The sequence below is a fragment of the Cyprinodon tularosa genome, unplaced genomic scaffold (assembly GCF_016077235.1).
Source record: "Cyprinodon tularosa strain WSP-4 unplaced genomic scaffold, ASM1607723v1 ctg44, whole genome shotgun sequence".
NCBI lineage: Eukaryota > Metazoa > Chordata > Actinopteri > Cyprinodontiformes > Cyprinodontidae > Cyprinodon > Cyprinodon tularosa.
The window spans coordinates 2328227-2350471 of NW_024039163.1; the positions used below are offsets into that span (position 1 = coordinate 2328227).

The following is a 22245-nucleotide window of genomic DNA, read 5'->3' on the forward strand; positions in this document are numbered from 1 at the left end:
AATTCAAATCAGATGGTTCAATAGTTGGTTTTTTTAAGAAGGACAAAGGATCTGTAAAAGGTCACAACTGCCTCTCTATCTCCAACCCAGATGGGACAAAGTCTAAAAAAAAAACAAAAAACCCACACCAAACTCCACACCTTCATATGCCCTCTTGCTAAACTCCCCTCTTGTCCCTGTCCTCCTCTCAGCAGTTCTCAACCTCATCTTTCCATCTCACCCTGCAGTTTTTTTCTTATATAAGAGAAGGTGGAAGCACACCTCACTCAATGCTCCCAGTGGATTTAATCGCACCAGTCAAATCCGGCTATCGGTGCCTTGTAAATGATTTTCATCAGCAAAACCAGCGGGGAAATATTACATAACCGCCAACTGATGGCATCTGTATCTGTGACACCTATCTCACTTTGCACAAGAGCATGCTGTTGTTAAATACATTCACGCTCGCAGTCCACCAGGTCCATTTCCAGCACTTTGCACACCCACACACACGCAAACAGATACATTACACAATTCTATATAGGTGTATTTCACCCTCAGTTGTCTTAGTTGTCTGTTGCAGCTTGTTTGGTCTATCCAGTGCTCTATTAATGAACATAAAACAGTTTGCTTGAAACCAACAGAAACATACCCAAACTTTTCTCTCTATATTTTCCTCGTTTTCCATTGACGTGAATTCATTTTTAACACATTTCTAAAGCCAAAACGTGAACCTAACCCTAAATCAAACCATTTGGGGTTCATTAATTTTAGTCACTGCATTTATGCCTAACCAAGACATTTACCCGAACCCATTATCAGTATATTCTTAATCCTAACCTTAACTCACACCATACCTCTGAGTCCAGTCTTAACATGATGACTTGATGAGATGACTGGAGTCTGGTGTGCTATTGCTTGATTGGAAAGAAAACCTGCAGCCTCACGGCCCTTTCTGGAACCAGTTTGAGACCCCTGCTCTAGATGGACCCTCTAACATTAAAAATGGGGTTCTGCCACATTAGGCCCAGCGTGTTGGTCCTCAGAGATTTAGTTGATATCTTAAAAGGGTCCTAATTTGGTGACATAAACAAGTACACACACACAGTTATGTTCCGCTATCCTTAGGGGGACTTTCCAGTAATTTCCATAATTTCCCATTCATCTCTATGACCTAAACAAGACCCTTATGCTGACTGTAACCATTACCAACACATTCCTAAATCTAAGCCTAACCAAAACTCTTATTTACACCTTACTCCTGAAGAAAAGAACCTATTCTTATTTGGAGCAGACGAGTATTATATTTAGGTCCACACAGTGTGGAATATTCCTAGGAATTTGACCTTGCACTGTCCCTGCAAGGTTGCAAATACACAGCCAGACACACAAGCTTGTCTTTAAGTTGCAACATACTTCAGTTCCTGCTGTAGGACGACAGTGACTCATCCCCACATCAGAGGTCTGTTTGTAGAGTGGGTGAGAATTGAAATATCAGTTGCTATTCATTTAGTGTGTAGCTGCTGTGTGCAGTAACATGGAGATGGCAGAGCTGCTTTAAATATTCTACATGTAGCTGCTTCCATTCTGATGAGATGATTAATGTTAAAACCTCTAACAACTACCTTTCTGTTTACTTTGCTCTTACAGGATGACTGTAGCCTTGAGGCGCTCCCTTTGTTGATGCATAATCGTTGAATCAATGCTCCTATTGTCTAGTTTTATGAATAAATTTTTTTTATTCATATTCTCATGTATGTATTTACTTTCTGCAGGAGAAGAACTTAGACTGGTTCCCTCGCATGAGAGCCATGTCATTGGTGAGCAACGAAGGAGACAACGAACAGAATGAGATCCGATCCCTGCAGGAGAAACTGGAAAACACAGTCACTCTGGTGTCACAGCTGTCGAGCCAGCTGTATGAGCTCAAAGAACAGGTAGAGTGTATTTTTAGCTCAGCTTTAGATTTAGCCATAACCATATCCAAATGGTTCCACTAAGTTCGGCCCTCAAAGCAGCGAAGGTTCGTGGGAGCCCTTGATCTCTAACAATGCAGGTGGTTGAAAAGTTGAAATATTTTTGTAATTCAGCTCAAACAGAATGTGTATTCTTAAGAAACATTATTAAAATGGCTTCCAGTGCAGAAGTTTTGCCTTGACCTTCACATAGGTAAGTCTGTTAACTTGCTCAAGCTGAGTGGAAGGAAAAGGGATGATAGAGTACTCACAGAGTTAAACAAACTCCAATAGGAGTTTAGGAGAGTATTCTATTTAGTGTTTGTGTATTATTATTGTTGTTTTTTCTAAGAAACTGAATCTTGATTTCCTTTTACCATAAATAATCTTGAAAAAAATCCAGAAATCACAATATATCATTTGTTAAATGTTAATTTTTTTAATACTTATTTTCCTCTCTCTCTCTCTCTCTCTCTCGCTATATCTATAGATATATATATATATATCTATAGATATATAGATATATATATATATATATTATATAATATAATTTTTATTTATTTTTAATAAAAAACACAAGTTATTAACAGAATGGTTTTAGTGTCTGATGGGCAGTGGTGGGTAAATATATATTCTGCTTAGGGCACTATAGAAACATGCGCTCTGCCTGATAAGCTTTATATTATTATCTTCTAAGCAGATGGAGAGATTAAACGATCTCTTGTTCTTAAATGTTTGATCATTTGTTCAGGAGCTTGTTTTACACTTTGAACTCTGTTTGCTCTCTGTGAGGCTCTTTTCACCTCAAAACACCAGCGGAGAAAAAGGTGGATGTCATGTTGTCATAAGCCCGCTCTGAGCCGAGCGTCGTCGACAGCTTCTGTCAGGCTCAGTCGGACACAGCCCGACAGGTGACCATCATGTTGGCTGAAAACACAACCGCCAGTGAGCCTCTGGCTGTTTGGATGACTAGTTGCTTTGCTGCAGTGTGACCGATCTCTCCAATCACCTGCCTACCGTGCATGTGATCTCAGGCACAGGCTTGTTCTTGTTCCCCCTTCTGCCAGATGTGCGAAAACAGTTCCTGCTGCGGCAGGATCACACTCCAATAAACAAAACAACAGCCTTTGCTGACCTCCTCGTCCTGTAAAGCTGAAAACAGCTTCCTGCTGCCTTCCAGTCCCTCATCCAACAACAAAGCCTCTGTGTTGCAATAGCACCCTTTGGCAAAGAGAGAAATGTTTATCTTTACATCTGGGTTGAGGCCAATGCTGACAATCCAATTCATATTTAGCTTCCATGCTCTTCACAATAACTTATACTACAGACTTGCATTTATTACACTAAGTTTCAGAAATGATTCTGCCCATGCAGAAACAACAGGGACCTGACTGAAACTGCAGGTCTCTTATAAAATAGTTTTCATGCACCTTGAAACATCAACGCCACCTCTGCTCACATCCAAACATCCTGCATTTATATCTGACATACACTATATTGCTAAAAGTATTTGCTCACCTGCCTTGACTCACATATGAGCTTAAGTGACATCCCGTTCCTAATCCATAGGGTTCAATATGACGTCGGTCCACCCTTTGCAGCTAGAACAGCTTCAACTCTTCTGGGAAGGCTGTCCACAAGGTTTAGGAGTGTGTTTATGGGAATTTTTGACCATTCTTCCAGAAGCGCATTTGTGAGGTCGCACACTGATGTTGGACGAGAAGGCCTGGCTCTCAGTCTCCGCTCTAATTCATCCCAAAGGTGTTCTATCGGGTTGAGGTCAGGACTCTGTGCAGGCCAGTCAAGTTCATCCACACCAGACTCTGTCATCCATGTCTTTATGGACCTTGCTTTGTGCACTGGTGCACAGTCATGTTGGAAGAGGAAGGGGCCAGCTCCAAACTGTTCCCACAAAGTTGGGAGCATGGAATTGTCCAAAATGTCTTGGTATGCTGAAGCATTCAGAGTTCCTTTCACTGGAACTAAGGGGCCAAGCCCAGCTCCTGAAAAACAACCCCACACCATAATCCCCCCTCCACCAAACTTTACACTTGGCACAATGCAGTCAGACAAGTACCGTTCTCCTGGCAACCGCCAAACCCAGACCCGTCCATCAGATTGCCAGATGGAGAAGCGCGATTCGTCACTCCAGAGAACGCGTCTCCACTGCTCTAGAGTCCAGTGGCGGCGTGCTTTACACCACCGCATCCGACGCTTTGCATTGCACTTGGTGATGTATGGCTTGGATGCAGCTGCTCGACCATGGAAACCCATTCCATGAAGCTCTCTGCGCACTGTTCTTGAGCTAATCTGAAGGCCACATGAAGTTTGGAGGTCTGTAGTGATTGACTCTGCAGAAAGTTGGCGACCTCTTCGCACTATGCGCGTCAGCATCCGCTGACCCCGCTCCGTCAGTTTTAGTGGCCTACCACTTCGTGGCTGAGTTGCTGTCGTTCCCAAACACTTCCATTTTCTTATAATACAGCTGACAGTTGACTGTGGAATATTTAGGAGCGAGGAAATTTCACGACTGGATTTGTTGCACAGGTGGCATCCTATCACAGTTCCACGCTGGAATTCACTGAGCTCCTGAGAGCGACCCATTCTTTCACAAATGTTTGTAAAAACAGTCTGCATGCCTAGGTGCTTGAATTTATACACCTGTGGCCATGGAAGTGATTGGAACACCTGATTCCAATAATTTGGATGGGTGAGCAAATACTTTTGGCAATATAGTGTATTTGTGCAGCTTCATGTTTTTTAATGCAGCAAAATGCATTTACTTCACTCGTTTGATTTCTCAATGGGGTATAAAAGAAATCAGGAGAGACTGGACTTTTTCCATACCAACACATTGCTCTCTTCTTTTACACTGCCTATAAGGAATTTCCAATTTTTCAAATATAAATGATTGGAAACAATGGAAATCATTGATTTGGGACTTTACTGAGTTATGGTTGTTGTTTGTTGTTAAATTCATACTTTCTGTACATCCCTCTTAATATGGTAACGTGGTTAAATGTCTCTCAGCAAGTTGTAAAGAGATGCAAATTTTGAAGCCTTTAACAAGACATGATTCTGACTGGATATTGGAGTTCTCTCCTTGATGCAATTGTTTGAACTTATTACGTAAAATTGGAAGGTTTTCCAGTACTGACAGAGTCTGACTTACTTGCATTCATAAAGCTCATAATTATTCAATCAGAAAACCGTTTTTATTGGGGCTTTAGACCATTGTTTTTCTCAAACAGTTCAGCATGGTGGTTGTGGTATCATGCTGAGGGTCTCTTTTGCACTGATGCATATGAAAAATTGTGAAATAAATGTGACTATGGAGTAACTTAATTTTTTTTTTTACTTCAGCTCAATTCAAACTTTAAAGTAAAATGCTGTCCCACAGGACAAAGCTCTCAAACACTGATCAAAACCAGATTAGCATAAAATGTACGTATTTTATCCCAAACCTGTGGACTTAGTTCAAAGCTAGGTTAGTGCCTAGAATACAACAATCTTCATATAAGCAGCATGAACAAAAAATATTGATGCACTGACTTATGACAGAAGAAATTTTAAAGGCTACTAAAAAGTAGTTTATATTTAAATAATTTTTTTTTTTTTTTAAACCATCCGGATTCAGTATGGATTAGTGTGAGTGGTTGCGGTTAGAGCATTGTGCTTGGGTCCCAGAGGTTCAACTTCACTCCCACGGTCTGCCACTCTGGGTCCCTGGGCAAGACCCTTAACCCCACACTGCCCCTGGGCACCAACAGTGGCCACCCACTGCGGGGATGGGCTAAATGCAGAGAGAGAATTTCTCCGTTGGAAAATTAAACTTGAGCTGCCAGTTTTGGTTTTTGTATTGTTGAAGCTGGTTGCTGCCTCATCTTTCTAACATGCTCTAGAAAGTCGTTAAAGGCCCGAATTCTTGCTAATCAAATTCATGTTTAACATTCTCATCATTGCACTGATAAATGAACAAACATCCCTCTGGAAGGCCAGTGAGACTATTTTCATTTTGCACATTCAAGTGGCCACTAGAAAAGCTAAACACGGCTTTGCATGTAATGTGTTTGCAACAAGCGGCATTAAAAGCCACTCCAGCTTAATTGTGTTTTCTTTGTTTGCTCCACAGATGACAGAGCAGCGTAAGAACAAGCAAAGGCTTGGATTCCTGGGTCCTCCACAGCTCAACCATCACATCCCAACACACTGAGAACTGCTTCTAATAAAAGTATGCCGACTTTAGCCTTAAAGAACAACACACGTCCTCAGATGTGTTCCGTCAACCACTGGAGTCGAAAATGCAAGCAGCCAGTGGGAAAGTTTGGACTAGATGCTTTCGTTGTGACTCAAACACTTTCTTTTTGGATACTAAATGTGTTTCATGTGTCCAGTCAGCAGTAGGACGCAGTCCACATCTGTAGCATTGATGGGCCAGATCTAAGGTCTAAGAGGGCGCACACTGTTAAAGTATTTACCCTTTAGGTTTCCTTTTGGTATTTATGAAAACATTTTCCTTTCATAACTTGAGTATTACTTTTGTGTTCTAAGAAGAAATCATGCTGCCTTACTGTATTTTATAAACTGCACACTGGAATAGTGCACTTTTAAAGAAAAAAGGGAAAATGTTAAGGTTGGAACTGGAAGTTCTGGTTTGTTCGAGATCTCACGTTTAATCATCATGTAAAGTGTCATGTTCAGATATTAATTCACTGCACCACTTCTGTTGCCTTTTACACATTTCTATGTAACTGTGAGCAAAAATATTGATAGCCTGTGGAAAACTTACTTGAATTTTCCTTAAGATATTATTTTTTGTTAATAATTTAGTGATGGTGGATGATAACCCTGGTTTTCTTTGTTACATTTCTGTTATTAAATTTCACACGACAATGATGACATAATTCACTCATAGTATTCATTTAATCTTGTTTTGGTTTGAAATCTTTGCCCCTATTTGTTTTCCTAGAGCTAAGATCACACCTAAATTAAAACTTGTTTTAATCTCACACAGCAGCACAACTGCAGAGGTTTGTTACTGACCTGTGACACTTTGTTCTCAAACCCAGTGTATGAAAGATCCATTTTATATGCTCAGAAGATCTAATAAATTTATAACGACAGTTGTTTGGATGACTCAGGAGAGTTTGTCTTGATCTTTACTTTTTATTCTTGTAGCTTTGGATTTTTGCTCGCCTCTCAATTCACTTTCTCATATTTGTTCCTGGAAAGGTAATAAAATAAAATGGACAGATATGACCTTATTTCAACACACAGTTTATTTCAGCTCATATACAGTCTTCTAATGATATAAACAAATATGCTGCTTTTGTTCAGATCTTTAATTATAATTGGATGTTTGGCTCACTTCACATCACACCTTTGATATTTGAATATATTCCATGGAAACACACCGAATAGAAATTCTACGTCAGCCACAAAAATCTCATCTGATTTTGATACAATCTTTTCAGAATGTTTATGGAGTTAAGGGAAAAAAATCCAATGAATTAATTTATAAGAATCATTGGTGCTCCTTTCCAAGCTGAACATGTAGGAATTAAGTTACCCCCTAAGTTACTCTCTGTCGCTCTTATTCAAAAAGGTCAACTCAATCATTCTGAATACAAACAAATGTATATTGCAGCGATTTATCTCATGGAGGTAAACCAGAACTGATACATTGGACTCCAACAGTAACACATTTCAAGCATTCATTTTTCTAACATTATGAAAAATGTTAATTTCAATTTAAGTAGTATAGCAAATAAAAAACAAATTCACGGTTTAGTTTATTGCAAAAAATTAGCATTTAGATGGGATTTTGAGGACAATAGATTGCAGTATAAATTTTAAGGTGTCAGAATCCAGAGTCTATCATCAGACTAGAAGATCATAGTCCTTTTTTTGTTTTGTTTGTTTGCTGAACCATGTAACCTTTTTAAGCGAATACAAATGTATCTTACTAGCAATACAAAATTGAACAAACAAGCAATGTAAATCCACTACAACTAAGGTGAATTGGTTATACCTGGTATGTCTGTTACGTTCTGGACTAGGTGCAGATAATGGAGTAGAGTGATTTCCTTTTCCAAATCTAAAATATAATAGTACTAATCATTTATTAAACAAGAATAAAAGGTATCAACAGTGAATAAATTGGATTCTTTTTTTAAGGGGCCAAGTCGAGTTCATCCTTTGAGTTTGGGAGCTGTTTTTACAGCTGACTGTTTTAACGCGATTATGCAATTTTGTATTATAAAATGCCTTTTTTTTATTTTCATTATTGTGCAGAAATCAAAATTTACACATACTCTGGGGGTAAAGTATAAACCTCTTTCCCACCCCTACACTAATCATGTCATTACCTCGTTTTTTTTCTAGTTTTATAATAAAATCCCTTTCAATTATTCACCATTGACATATTCTAGTATTGTTAATAGATCATAACTAATAATGAGAGCTTTATGTTATGGAAATGATAGGAATAACGATAGTAACACAAATGAGAAAAGGTTTAGGCAAATTTTTATTAACCATCTTTTCATACCAGGATTTAAAATGTTTCACATTTGGACATTAATTGTGCTCCACATTCAGACCTTTCTTTGGTTTTTGTTTTTCTCCCCACAAACGGAAACATTTTCCTGTTGTTGTGATAATTTGTGGCAGTTGGTTATTTTTAGTGCGATTTGTTTCTGAATAGAATTTTTAAGATTTAATGGTACATTTGTGTGAGCCAGGTTATTCAGCATAGGGGATTACATTTATTTATTTTTTTATATTTATTAATAAATGTAATGTAGTTTCATAATTGTTACCCTGAACCCCTGCACAATAACAGACGTATGGTAAGACTAAGGAACAATACAGAATTGGAACCGCATTCTGATAAATGCAAGTTTTTCTTTACATATTCAAAAAAAAACCTTTGTTATAGTTTCTTCTGAATTCATTTGTTATGCATGTTCAGGTTTAGTGCTATCCAACAAGCAGCTGAAATCCACACAGTTTTTTAATTTACGTATTTGATGGACCAACACAAAGTTGAAAAAACAATTTATTTCTAATGTTATACTGAAAACTCAGCCACCACTGAGTCAATGATTTGCAGAACTATTCACTGCAGACACAACTGCAAGGTTTTTTCATCTGAAGACTCAGTGTTTCGCCCTTTATTTGTTGCAACATTGCTTGAGCTCAGTTAGATTGGAAGGAGTCTGTAGACATTTTTTCCCCAAGTCTCAAGACAGATTCTCAAATTAGTTTTTGAGAGCTATAACTAAAGCATTTGGATTTATAGTCGTATAACAGACAATGACATGCTTCTGTAAAGGGTCAGATAAGGCTTGCCCAAAGTCGGTCCTTGAGGGCCGGTGTCCTGCAAGTTCTAGAAGTTTCCTGTTACAGCACAACTGATTCTCATTGATTGCTGATTAAAAGGCTTTTGCTGAACTGCAATCATCAGAATCAGCTGTGCTAAAGCAGATAAATCTTTAAAAAATGCAGCACAGCGGCTGTTAAGAACTGACTTTGGGCATGCCTGGGTTAGATGGTGGAGGAAAAAATGCTCAAAATCAAATTAAGATCTTTGTTAGACCTTCAGAGAGTTTAAGAACTTTAGTTAATAAGACCTTTGTGCTAATATTAAAACATTTGAAGCACGTCTCAAAACCTTTAAGCAATGAAAATGAGACAAATTGTTTTTAATCTCCCCATATAAAACCCTTTTTACAATATATAACACTTTAAACATTGCTTTGCAAACAGACACTTGAAGAAAACTGCAAATAAAAGTTTTGTTAAAGAACTCATGGAGATGGAGCTCATCAGAAGAGCTGAACTGTTTTGGAAGGGGGCAGAACTGGAGTTATGACGCTGCCTGATCTGCTGCATGCCCACACTCCGCTTCCCTGTTTTAGCTGATAAACGAATCACAGGGCGCAAACTAGTGTTTCCTCCCATCCTGTCATTTACCCTCCGCTGAGAGGACCATCCGTCTTTGGCTCCGGGTTTGTTGTTTACGCTGGCAGGCCTGCTTTCACTCCTGCTGCCGGTGACAGCCATTAAAATTAGTTCATGCAGTGCCATAATGGTGAGCAGCTGTCACTGCGTAGACATGAGGGGTAAAGTGCAGCATTACTGGAATGTGTTGCAGTTACAGAGGGAGGAAGAGAGTAATATTGAAACCATCATTACTGTCAGGGAGAGGTTTTTAGAATTTGCCATGTTCAGATAGTTCTGTCAGTCTGAGTGGCTCTTCAAACTACACAGCTCAATTTGACTAATTTCCTTTTTTACTTTAAATTTTACCCTCTCAGTGTGGACCTACTTTAGGATTGTTTTTAACATCTTTCCAGTCAAACCGCAGGGATAAATCACATGCTTTGCCTTTGTGTATTCAGTAGAGAGAGAGGGAAAACAGCTAGAGAGGGTGAACAAACACAAGATAACAAGCACCTCTGTGGCTGCAGGCAGTTGGAGATTCAGACCTCTCACCAATAACACCCTGACCAATGCATGTTCTGCAGGGAATTTTCATGTAAAAAAAACACATGTTTGGTTTGTTTGTGAAATGGTCCATTTTGTTCAGCAGCGTTTTGGGCTTTAATATTATCCTACGAATGCCATCTTTATTCATCTTCTTTCTTATTGTTGAGGAACACCGAACTCCCGGTGAAGTCTTAGAGCTTTAGATGTTTCAGAATGATTTCAGTTTACCACTGTGCTGTTTTCCCCATTCGTTTATAGTGATTCTCAGTTTGAGTACTCATGTCTCCAAAATCCTAGAAATGATCTAATAAACATTTCCAGACTGTTGTCTGAACATCAATACATTTGTTTCTCATTCATTTTTTTTTATTATTTCTTTAGATCAGGAGATAATCTAAAATACTCTGACCCATTTCAAAGGAGTAATTTAGGTGATTCTCAATATATTTACTCATATAATTGATATAAAATCTGCAGTGGGGTCAAAACTTTTTAACAGGACTGGAAATACTAACTGCTTTATTGTGTTATCATTTTTTTGTTGTTGTTTCAGCTGACCACACCTTAAGGCGATACTAACACACAGAAGGCTCGGCGACAGTCAGCTTCATCTGTCAGGTTTATAAATAAACTTGCCCCCATGATGACTGGCATGTGATTTCCAGCATCTGGCTGTAAACTTTGAGCCTTGCAGTCACATGACCCATTTACATCACAGCACAAAATAAGCACGTGAAAACTAAATAGTCTGGGCTTGGACAGGCTCTTTCTTCTGGTGCAATGTGAGCTCATACTTTTAAAAAACATCTAAACAAAAATAGATAATTTGTCCCCATGAACCCTGGCACCCTTGCACCTTTCCACCATAGCTCTGGCGATGTGTTTAAGGTCCCTATCCTGCTAGAAAGGAAACTTCTCTCCCAGTCTCGAATCATTTACAACCTCTAACAAATTTTCCTCCAGGATTTATTTCCCTGTTTTTAGCCCCATCCATCCTCTCCTCATTTCTGACAAGTTTCTTTCCATTGTAATGAAAAACATCCGATAACAGAATGCTGCCACCAAGATTCATCAAGAAGAAAAGGCTGCTTTCACCTTTTTTAGTGGTGTATATTTTCTGTCTCTCATTGGTGTTTTGCATGTAGGTCAGAAAAGTTCAGTTTGGTCTTGTTTGAGTAAAGAATCTATGCCTGCAGAGCTCTTCCTCCAGCATGGCTGCCCGGTCAACATTTTCCCATTCAGCGGGCTTCTTATTTTCCCCAGAAAGAAACATAACATCTATTCTCTATAAAGAATGTCAGCATAAAATTTAAAATTTATAGGCCTGTACGTGTCGATTTTCTGCTGTTCATTAGAGTCACAATTCTGAGAGCTAAAAACAATTAAAGCTAATGTATATATTTTTTTGTTTTCCCTTTTTTTTTCTCCTTTTGGCTTTGCCATGTGTAAATGAACACACATTTAAAAAAAGAGGATGTTATGTCTCTCCAGCTGCCTGTCTGATTCCCCAGAGTCATGCTGGTGACTGGCACTGCATCCTTCTCCACCATGAGCTCAGTTTGGTTCTGCTTCCAGTCTAATGAGGTGATATCTGCCTAGACTGTTACAGGACTCATGACAAGCTTTTCAACCTACAAACTGTTCAAAAGGAAACAGTACATAGTAGACCCTTTCCCATCTCTGTTTTTGTTTTGGTTGCTTTTTTAAGTAATGATTTTTTTACTCTTGTGTTTGAAATAATCAAACTGATTTTTGTTCAGCTAACAAAGCTGAATTGATTAAAAAGTCAGATTTTAATGTTATTCCAATTACTTAAAATATATATATATATATATATCCCAACTGTCCTTGCCTATTGTAAAAAAGTTATTCCCCTCTTTGATAAATAGTTGTTTCACTATGAAAATATAGTGAAACAATGATCATAGTGATTTTCATGTTTCACTATGAACAAACAGGAAAAAAACAAAATGTAGTTATTGACCAATCAACTAATTAGACAAGTATCTGAGTTAAACATAGATGAATTCAAGTAGGAACAATGGAACTTCGATAATGCTTTATTTTACCATTTCACTATGGGAGTATCCTATTTTAAAGCTTGTAATAATATAATTTAAAAATTATAACTTTGCAAAAGGTAAACTCTAAACCCAGCTCATGCTGGCACCAAAGAATCAGTCAGTCAATGTTTATTTATGAAGCACTTTAACAAACAAGGCGCCCAAAGTGCTGCAGGTATAAATAAAAATATCAGTTGCGATACTAAAGCAGAATCAGATTGTATGCATTAAACCATCACTTTTATAGAAAATAAAAAGGTACAGAGCAAAAGGATCACTGAGGCAACTAATTGTGATTAGTAAATCCCAGCTACAAAGAATCCATAGAAATTGTGCACAATTTCAGTATTTTCAGCAAAAAAAAAAAAAAAAAAAAAATACTGCTTTCTGGTATGTGTCTGGGATTGTAGTCTGTGCACATAGCAGGAATATATCAAAAATATTTAGAAACAAAGCAAAAGTAATGTACAATATTTAAAAAATATATATATTTTGTGTTTGGATGCATAATATCCACACTTGGCAACAATGGAAACTGCAAGTATAAAGTTTTGTGTAAAACGCTAGCACCACAATATCTCTAACTACAGATGCATGACAAATTAAAGGAAAATGTTATCATAAAGTGAGAAAATCAGGAGATGGCTGCATAGCTCAGAACAAAATCTTTCTGGTCAATCAACTTGATCTGGTGATGCAATACTTTGTTAGGAAGTGAGACGTGTCCTCCAGGATAGCGGCCTCTGTCCATAGAAGCATAAAATTCAATGATTTGCTGAAAATATGTTTTTTTGTTGTTGTTTTTTTTTGTTTTGTTTTTTCAACTTAATAATAATGATCTCTACTGAAACTATTAGGTGAACTTTTGCAGGAAACAAAAAAAGCAATCCCAGCAAACATCCCTTTAGGAAGGAAGGTTCCTCTAAAGATCAAACTTCCTCTTGGTTGGATAATAACGTGTTTTATTTAAACCTCGATGTTTGTCATCTTACTTTACTTTCATTACAACACTGAAACTCTGATATTAATGTAACCTCAACCAGCTGAGGTGACACCATATCCCCTGTTGGCTGCGAATACTTAATAGATTTTTTGCTGCAATGAGGAGTAGGTGTATAAAATATCCTGGTTTTCTTACTTTTAAGGTCCTGCACACTGTTCAGAGGCAGTATCACATTTCAACATTATTCCTCTAATTTGTCACCTGTCTGTAACAGATTTTTAAAAGGAAGTACACACTAACTACACACAAAAAAGGCCCTGTTCTGGAGAGTCTAACACTCTAAAAATCAGGGTTCTTGTTTTACTCTGACTGACCATAGTCATTCTCAGTGGGTTAAACTTTTTGCCACTGCTGGGTGGAGGGAGATCGGATCTGTATCCCGGCAAAGAAGACTTGGTAGCGATCCTTCCACATGATGAAGGCTCCGGTGGCACAGACCAGCGCCTGGGCGAGGTTCAGCAGGATCTGGAGCAGGAAGTAAAAGGTCAGTGTGCTGGTGATCGCCTCGCAATCGCCGGCCCCTTGGTAGTTAAAAGTGCGGGCTATCGGGTCACTTTGATCCAGCACACACACACAGTCCACTCCCGCATTTTGGCAGTTGAAGCTGCTGGCCTGGGAATGGTGGTGTCCAGCAAACGCCACAACCAGCAATGAGATGACCAGGCCGATGGTGCACAGGACAAAGTACAGCAGCTGGTGGGAGAGGAGGAATACAGCAGAAATAAACAATTTGCTAGGTCACTTCACTAGGACAGGGAGTGAACAGCCAGACCACTAACATGACCAATGTTGTCAGTGGGCTTTAAGTTTTTAAAGTTAGAAAGCAGTGTCACAATCCATTCGTAGATTACGCAGGAGATTACACAGGATTATTTTACATAAGCCCCTAAAAAAATAAACCCACTCGCTTTTTTCAAATAGTATAAATATTTCTTTTTCAATCTATTTAACAAATGCATTGAATTAGCCTAAGGTGACTTTTTAGGGCAAGGCGATATGTTGTAGGGGAGAGCTAACTGCAGACTGACTAAATTATTACTTAATTTAGTTGACAGACAGATGGTGTCTTTTAAATGTGGCTTTGACAGCTACAATAATCAAGCTTTGCTTTTTAACCCTTATGAGGAAAATAATCAGATTTTGTGGTTGAAATTCAGACTTGAGATCCACTGTCTTGCATGCTAATATAAATTGGGCCACCCTGTTAATGTATATAATTATCAGGAGGAACATGCTGATGCATGCCTATGTACATCACAGAAACGCAACAGAAGTTACGTCTAAATGAATGCTGCCAGATTTTTCTTGATTTAGAAAATATTTTCTTAACTTTTTATCTTTTTCTGATTAAGTTTAATACCCTATTTATAAGCTAAAATTCAGGATAACGATTTCGGAATCCCTTTTTTGTCTTTGGTAAACATTGTCCTATGCGACGAGCCTTGGGTTTGGCTTTCCAAAAGTCATTGTTGCTTATTTTTGTTTGCACTTTTAGCTGTTTGCTTGTTTGTAGCTTTTGTACTTTTCAAAAAAATGTTAGTCAATTTCCAACACAAAAAGAAATATTCTTATTGTAAGCTACAACCTTGGACACAATTACATTTTTTTTACGTTTGGTTGTGCTATAATTTAATCACCAAGCTGTAGACATTCTCATCCTTCAAAACAAATTTACTTACAAGTTTAAGTAAAGAAAAAAAGAAAAGAAAACTGTACTTGAACCAGTGCATTTTTATATATTTATATATAATCTGCCTTTTGCTTCAGTCTGTTGTCTCATGATCACCACATAGTGCCAAACGTGGGGCTTAGAAACTGAAATTCTGGCTCTGTGCCTGCTAAAAAAAAATTCAGTTCAAAGAGATTACCCACAACACTGCAGGGCGAGCTCTGACCCTCAGGGTGGGAGCTCAGCTTTTAGCACAGAGGAGACATGAGTCACGACACACTGCCAGGCAGTGTTAATGGACGTCCTGCATCGGTATTCTGACCTGCAGAGATTGTCTAAAAATACATCTGCAAAATGTAACAGAGGCCTTTTCTTGTTTATGCAATTGTTCAATCTCAATAACGCTAAACCTTTCATTTTAATCCAGCCGTTATATAACAGGAGCTCTCATTCTCCAACACGTTTTAGTCTCTGTTGGGGAATTATGCAAGTGATGAATTAAGCGTGATTTGTAATGGTGTTTATGTTCATTTTGCAATATCATACAAAGGTTTAAGTGGACATGCTGCATGGATGTGAAACTAAGATGCTAAATCGAATAACACTGTGTAAAAACATCATCTAATGAATCATTTTAAACCATGAAAGTAAATATTTACTTTATTCAACTCTCAACATTACAACCCTTATGATAATCCCCACCTAGAAGTGTTCACACCCCTTGAAGTTGATCATGTTTTTAATTAGATAGACTAGCAATAAAGTAGGGAGAACATGAAAGATGGATTTCAAAAGGAAAAAAATCCACACTTCTTCCAATATACTTAACAGTGTGCTGTCTGTTCACTCTCACCTTTCTAGTATGGTACAATGAAAAAAAAGTGCAAAATCCCTTTAGGGGTTTTTAAAAAGGCAGCATTTGTATAATTTAATCTTATAGTATCAATCTAGTCGTTCTCAGAAAGCCCAGGATGTTTGTTAAAAAACATAAGTGAACAAACAGCATCATAAAAACCAAGGAACAATAGACATATGTATGTGTAACAATAATATTATAGATTATAGACAAACAAAGAAGAGGCTGGTGTCAACTGAAGATGACTGAATGATTTCCTGAGGTCAGGAGGGAGAATCTGTAAGCTGTTTACCCAACAAATATAGACTTTATGGAAGAGTGCCGAAGAACAAATCAATTCTTTGAAACATACTGAGTCAATTTTTTTCAGTTTGTCATGTAGAGCATGTAGAGTACACATACCCTTAGTGGTATAAAATACTGCTGGGACAGTTTTACTTTGGAAGGACCATATTGAAAAATTAAAAAAACTTTTATCAACCAAAAAGTTTTGCTTTTTTTTCTTATATTTTTAAGTTCACCAAAATGAGGCAGAAGAACAAACTGGAAGTAGAGAACAGCCTGGTATCAGCTGTTTTTCACACTGACCTATCAGAGCTGGTGTCTGGATAAAAAACAAAGTAAAACTGAACAAGTCAGTTTAATTCCAATTTTTGTTCTGTATTTTGTTCCCAATTTATCAAGTTTAAAGGTGATTATAGGGGAGTTACTCAGAGGAGCTCCAGTTTATAAATACAGGTTTGTAATATGATTTTATTTCGTATCTATTATGATTCCTTACTCACTTCCAAGCAACATACTAATTGTTTTTTTATTTGACATGGAAAGAATAAACTCCTAAGAATTAAATGCTAAGGTTAAAAGATTTAGTAAAATAGTTTTTGTTTAATAATCAGTCATTGTATGTCCACTTTTGGACAATCATCAATACATTTGACTGAGAAGGTTACTCATGGTAAGCCAAAATCGCAAAGGGGTAAACAAGTGCACACCTGCACCCTAAATGCACAAGGAAACGTTGTCAAAGATCCTTCCTCCCAGTTACTGTAAGACATTATAACCACCACGGTTCCAAACAACATCAATAAGTCACTACATTGATACTGATTTTTGTACAGTTTCTGTCTTAGTCAGTGAAATAAAATACTGCTGTCATTTTTTCACATCTCTGATGTTTGCTGCTATTTTTCATATATCCTCATACACTTATCCACTACATAAAAAATGTCTCTTTATTGATTAATTATTCCCCAGATACATAGTATATATTGTAAAAACACTGTACAGTACAGTATTTTATTTTTTTATTTTCCTAACTCACTTATTCTGTTATTTTTATACATTTTTCTAAGGTCCACATTGTGTGACAACTTCTGCTATAACCTTTTGCTGCTGCTGTAACACCACAATTTCCCTATTGTGGGACAATAAAGGGATTTTGTATTCTATTCTATTTTATTATACCAAAGCCCATTAACCTGGTATGCTCCACTTCTCCTGCCATGGGGAAGCTGACCTTATCAAATTCTTAACTGTCAAAAGAATAAAGAAGATTAAAAAAAACTTATAGCATTTCCTTTCACTCTTTAATTAGTGTGAAGTAATGTTTTCTGTCACATTAAATCAAATTACAGTATAGTGTAGTTTGTGTGTGTAATGTGACCGAATGTAAAAAGGCATTAAATGCATGTAGAGGCGGTGCATCAACAAGCATTGTGTAAAACATAATCAAAATGACATGAGTACAACAAAACAAAGCAAATGGAGTACACTGAATTACTTGTTGATTCGGCTTATTTATGTACATTTGTCCTCTGCACAGAACAACTGAAATAAAGTTAGCTGCCTGGAAAAAAAACATTATTCTCCTTACGCAAGAAGGAAAATAATGAAGCTATTGGAGCAAAGCGCATCATAAATTACAGCACATTTGCTTCAAGGGCTGGAGAAAGGTGCTCTGATGTTCATATAATTAACAGCAGGGTGCTTTGCCTGCGATACATTCTGAACGATTAATGGTGACAAAGGATGCATGCCTGGAGACCTGGAGAGGTATTTAGTTTTTTCTGGATCTTAATGACCAATACAGGTGGATCTTTCGGTGAGGGAACTTTTTATATATATCACTAGGGCTGGATAAAAAAATCAATTTAATTGATTTTGAATAGCTTCCTGTACATTTTTGCAAAATCGATGTCTAGGGAATGAGATCGATTAATTTTATAGTCACACGTGACTTTCACATTCAAATGAGCAGGAAAGATGCACTCAAGATTACTTCAAGCTGCAAATATAGCCAATAGGTTGACTGAAGACATTAACAAATGGGGGCTGACCAGCAAACACCCTGTAGTTGTTACAGACAACGCTGCAGCTCATGCAGTTCACACTTCTGCCGTGTCCCCTCTGTGTCACGTTTTGTTCACATCTCAAGTTTAAACTGTCTGATTTACAAGTTTGCACTTAGTGTTTAATATGGCAGGAGAAAATAAAATGCAGGAGCATTTTTAAACACAGTTGAACCACTTTCGTTATTGTAAAAACAGATCAAATCGAAATTAATCGATTTAGAACCCTATGAATCAAAATCGAATCGATTCAGGACTTTGGCAAAAATACCCAGCCCTATATATCACTCTGTGCTTTATAAAATGTAAACGAGGAAAGCTCATACTTTAAATTTCAGTAAAAAGGAGCAAATATATAAAAATGTTTTAAAGCGCTTTGAGTCATCTTTACATCCTTCAGAGTTTACATATTTAAACATGGTGTACACAAGGGAGCTCTATAAAGAAAAAAAAGAAATCCCTCTTTGGAAAAAGAACAACAGTGGACAGATTTTAATTGCTTGGAAAATCCAACTGCATGCATTGTGTGGCTAATTAAGCTGTACAATCAAGTCACATTAAGAAAAGTGCTCTGCTACTCATACCAATCCCTGTGGAGCACTTTCGTACAGGAATACAGTTATATTCTCTACAACAGCCTATGTGATTGGATAAGTCGATGTTCTCTGCACAGATCAGCCAACACCTTTCTCCCTCAGGTACCTTTTTTATGCTTGCATTGTATTTTAATTTCAATCTAATAGATGTCAACTTACCTTGACAATAAACTGCATAGATGTTCTCTCATCTGGCTGGTAGGTGATGAAGTAGAGGACGAACCCAACGACAGAAGCTAAACAAAGCTGCAACAGCAAGAAAATATATAAAAAGTTATTCAGTCAGGTAAAAGAATCTGCATTTAAAAAAGGTGTGGTTATCATTTCAACAATGTAAAGTTCTTTAATATGGTATTATTTATTGCCATTGTATATTGCATTATAGGCAAGGTAACGTATAAATACGGAAAAAAACAATTAACTCCTCTTTATTTGCCTCATAATACTGTATGATTCAGCAGTAATCAGCTGTCTGATTTCATTACTTTGCTTTTCTCCTTTCTTTTCTGACAACACACACACACACAACACACAGAGACTCGCACTCTATCTCTTCAGTGCAATTGGAGTCTTGTGACCGACGTGCAGCATCATATTTGAATGTTTTTCCCAGGTTCTTAAGCACCCAGGATTCTCTGGAAAGTTCTCGATGACCTCAATGTTTTTCACTCTGCTGAATCTCGTGAGGATCTAACTCGGGATGTTGGTGTCGAGGGATGTTTTCCAGAGCCGATGGCATCTGTGATAGGCCGAATAACAGCACAAAACGGGAAAAACATGTTTGTGTGACCCTGAGGCCTTATGAAAACTCTACCTATTCAAGCTTTTTTTTTTTTTTTACTTCTTCACATTTTTTAACATTTCAGCACCAGAACTTAGTGTCTTTGCATGAGATGTATTTTTATAAATCAGAAAAAAAGGTGCATACTACATAAAAAATATTGATGCAAACCATGATTCGAAATAAAGGTGGGATGGAAAATGCAAAATAGGGAAACTTTAATGATACTTTACTGGAGTTTTGGTGGTTTTTCAAGGCAAGCCTTACACAAATACATATCGCCGTGGATGGAAGGTTTCTATCTATATCAGATTATATGGAATAAGCAGCTTTTGTAGAGAGAGAGAGCTGTTTTTTATTTCAGATTTCTAGAAAAATCTAAGTGTGTGGAGCATCTTTTCACAGCAACCAGTTCTCTGCTGTTGGTTTTAGCCAGCAGAAGTAAAAAAAAAAACATCTGCACCTACCCCCCACCTTGGTCCTTGCAAGTCCCCCAGGGAGCCCTAACCCATGGACCAGGTCAATGTGACACATACATGTAAATACAGTTTGCCAGCTATTCCATTGCAGTGCTGCTTATGTTCATGTTTGTTTCCCTGCTGTGGAAGGTGAAGAAAGCTAACATTAACATGCTGTGTTGGTGGAGGTGTCATGAAGCCCCACAGGCATAATACTACCTCCACCATGCAACACAGCTCTGTGTTCAATGAAATTTACATCTAGGTTGACCCCACCACATTTCTCTCCCCTTGCAATTCTTCCATGAATATTACATTTTGGTGGAGTGCAGGACAAATAGTTATTGATACCAAACTGACTTTCCACCCTGAGCTATAATTATTTCCTATTGGGCTCCAGGTTGCTTCTCTGATGGAAGCTCTTGCAGAGTTTTCGGTGGACAGTCTTAGTGTCTTTTTAACTCTAAATGGGTGGAAATTATTGTTTTATAACTCCACTGTTTCTGTTTCTCCACATTGTTATCCCTGATTACTGATGTCCCTTATTAAACCTCTTAGTTGACCGGATATGGGAAAAATACAACATTTTCAGAGGTTTTGATTTTTATGTTTAAAATATATATGAAAATTTGGCATAATTCTGGTTACATTAAAACAGCAGGGCTATCCATTCTAATGCTTGTAACATTAAACAAAAGGTATTTGTGATATGTGTGGAAATCTAAAGAAAAAAACTTAACCAAAGTAGCGTAAAAATTATGAAAAAAAAAATGCTTGATTTTATTTCTGCTTTCAAGTTTGCAAATATGCAGATGAAGGAATGAAAACATATTGACACCAAATAACTGCAGGGTTTCAGATGCTGCTAATGTGCTCATGAGGTGGCTGGAAGACAGTACCCTGGAATTGGATGGTTTGGCTCACCTCCCAGGATCCTTAAAGCTCCTTGAGCTTCAAATGCAAACAACAGAACATGCAGAACCATGCTGCTGAGAGGGATCAGAGGCTTATGGATATGCATTCAGACAGGTTCATTTCAATGTAAGTCTGCGGTCGCCCTGCCAAGGGTGTTGGGAGACACTGTCGCCATGAATTGTGGGTCATGCAATATAAAATATGGGATATTCATGTTCCATGCAAACAAGTAGCTTATAGAGGAGGATGCAGTCAGAGCTTACAGTGATCCCAGCCCAGTGAGAAGTCTCCCGGGCTATGAGTGAGGAGCTGATGGCCAACATGAGGAAGGCCACGGCTGTGACAGCCACTCCTAGCAGCAGCTGCAGCAGGGCGACGAGCAGAGGGAAACGACAGACTCTGCACCTTTTACCGTCCTCTGGTGCTGGGCTGGCATCTCTATTCTTCTGGCTCTGTTTGTTGTCAGAGGAACGTTTCTGTCCCTGTCCCATTTTTCCTCCTGCTTTAACACTCTTTCCCTGTTTGAGACTTTTTTTCTGTTCAGTGTTTGAGGTGGATGTGCCTCTCTGTTGCTTCCCCTCCCTTCCCCTCCCCGTCTGCCTTTACCAAGCCTAGCTAAGCTGCTATTTGAAAACAGAGAAGGCTCTGAACTAATATGGAAAACATTTGGACTGGGTTCCCACACCGGCTCCCAAGCCACATATAGAACAGGCAACATGCTGAGGGGGGAAGGAAGAGGAGGAAAGGGGGAGGCGGTGAGAGGCAAAGGGGGCTTCCAACACACGACACAGAGGAGGTTTCTAAGGATAACACAGGGAAAGTACAGGGGAAATCAGCAGGTATGAGTTAATAAAAAGCCAAGAGAGAGAGGAGGTCACACTTGGTTAAACAGCAGCAGTGACTGTATCACTCTTTGTGTCAGCCTTGTTACACAAGAGCCATATGCTGCCAGCCAGAAAACAGTCACATGACTAACAGGAGAAGTAATGTGATCACCAGGCATGTGAGGGCATTACAAAGGCTCAGAAAGGAATACTTAAATGTACAAAAGAGTAGCAAGTGTCTCTGATATAAGGTCCCACAGGTCATAATGAATGCAACTTACTGCAAACTGTGTTATTTAAATGGC

General features: G+C 38.1%; 2 protein-coding genes across 2 annotated transcripts in view; one reads left to right on the forward strand and one right to left on the reverse strand.

The window, feature by feature from the left end:
* Positions 1-7070, forward strand: part of itpr2 (inositol 1,4,5-trisphosphate receptor, type 2) — a 110112-nt gene extending 103042 nt beyond the window's left edge. Inside the window, exons 56-57 of the mRNA XM_038299888.1 lie at positions 1755-1916; positions 6067-7070. Of these exons, the coding sequence (XP_038155816.1) occupies positions 1755-1916; positions 6067-6147 (243 nt within the window). The 3' untranslated portion in view covers positions 6148-7070. The remainder of the gene's footprint in view (positions 1-1754; positions 1917-6066) is intronic.
* A 5401-nt stretch (positions 7071-12471) lies between these two features.
* Positions 12472-21731, reverse strand: sspn (sarcospan (Kras oncogene-associated gene)). The gene is made up of 3 exons (XM_038299979.1): positions 21380-21731; positions 19122-19208; positions 12472-14186 (listed from the first exon to the last, which is right to left on the reverse strand). Exons 1-3 carry the CDS (start codon positions 21605-21607, stop codon positions 13827-13829), a joined length of 675 nt encoding a protein of 224 aa, XP_038155907.1. The 5' UTR covers positions 21608-21731; the 3' UTR covers positions 12472-13826.
* Positions 21732-22245: the final 514 nt, after the last annotated feature.

Coding starts and splice junctions, on each gene's coding strand:
- sspn (XM_038299979.1), bottom strand. CDS start 21,607: ATGGGACAGGGACAGAAACGTTCCTCTGACAACAAACAGAGCCAGAAG. Junction 19,209..21,379: donor CTCACTGGGCTGGGATCACT/GTAAGCTCTGAC, acceptor TTGCTGTTGCAG/CTTTGTTTAGCTTCTGTCGT. Junction 14,187..19,121: donor CTATGCAGTTTATTGTCAAG/GTAAGTTGACAT, acceptor CTCTCCCACCAG/CTGCTGTACTTTGTCCTGTG.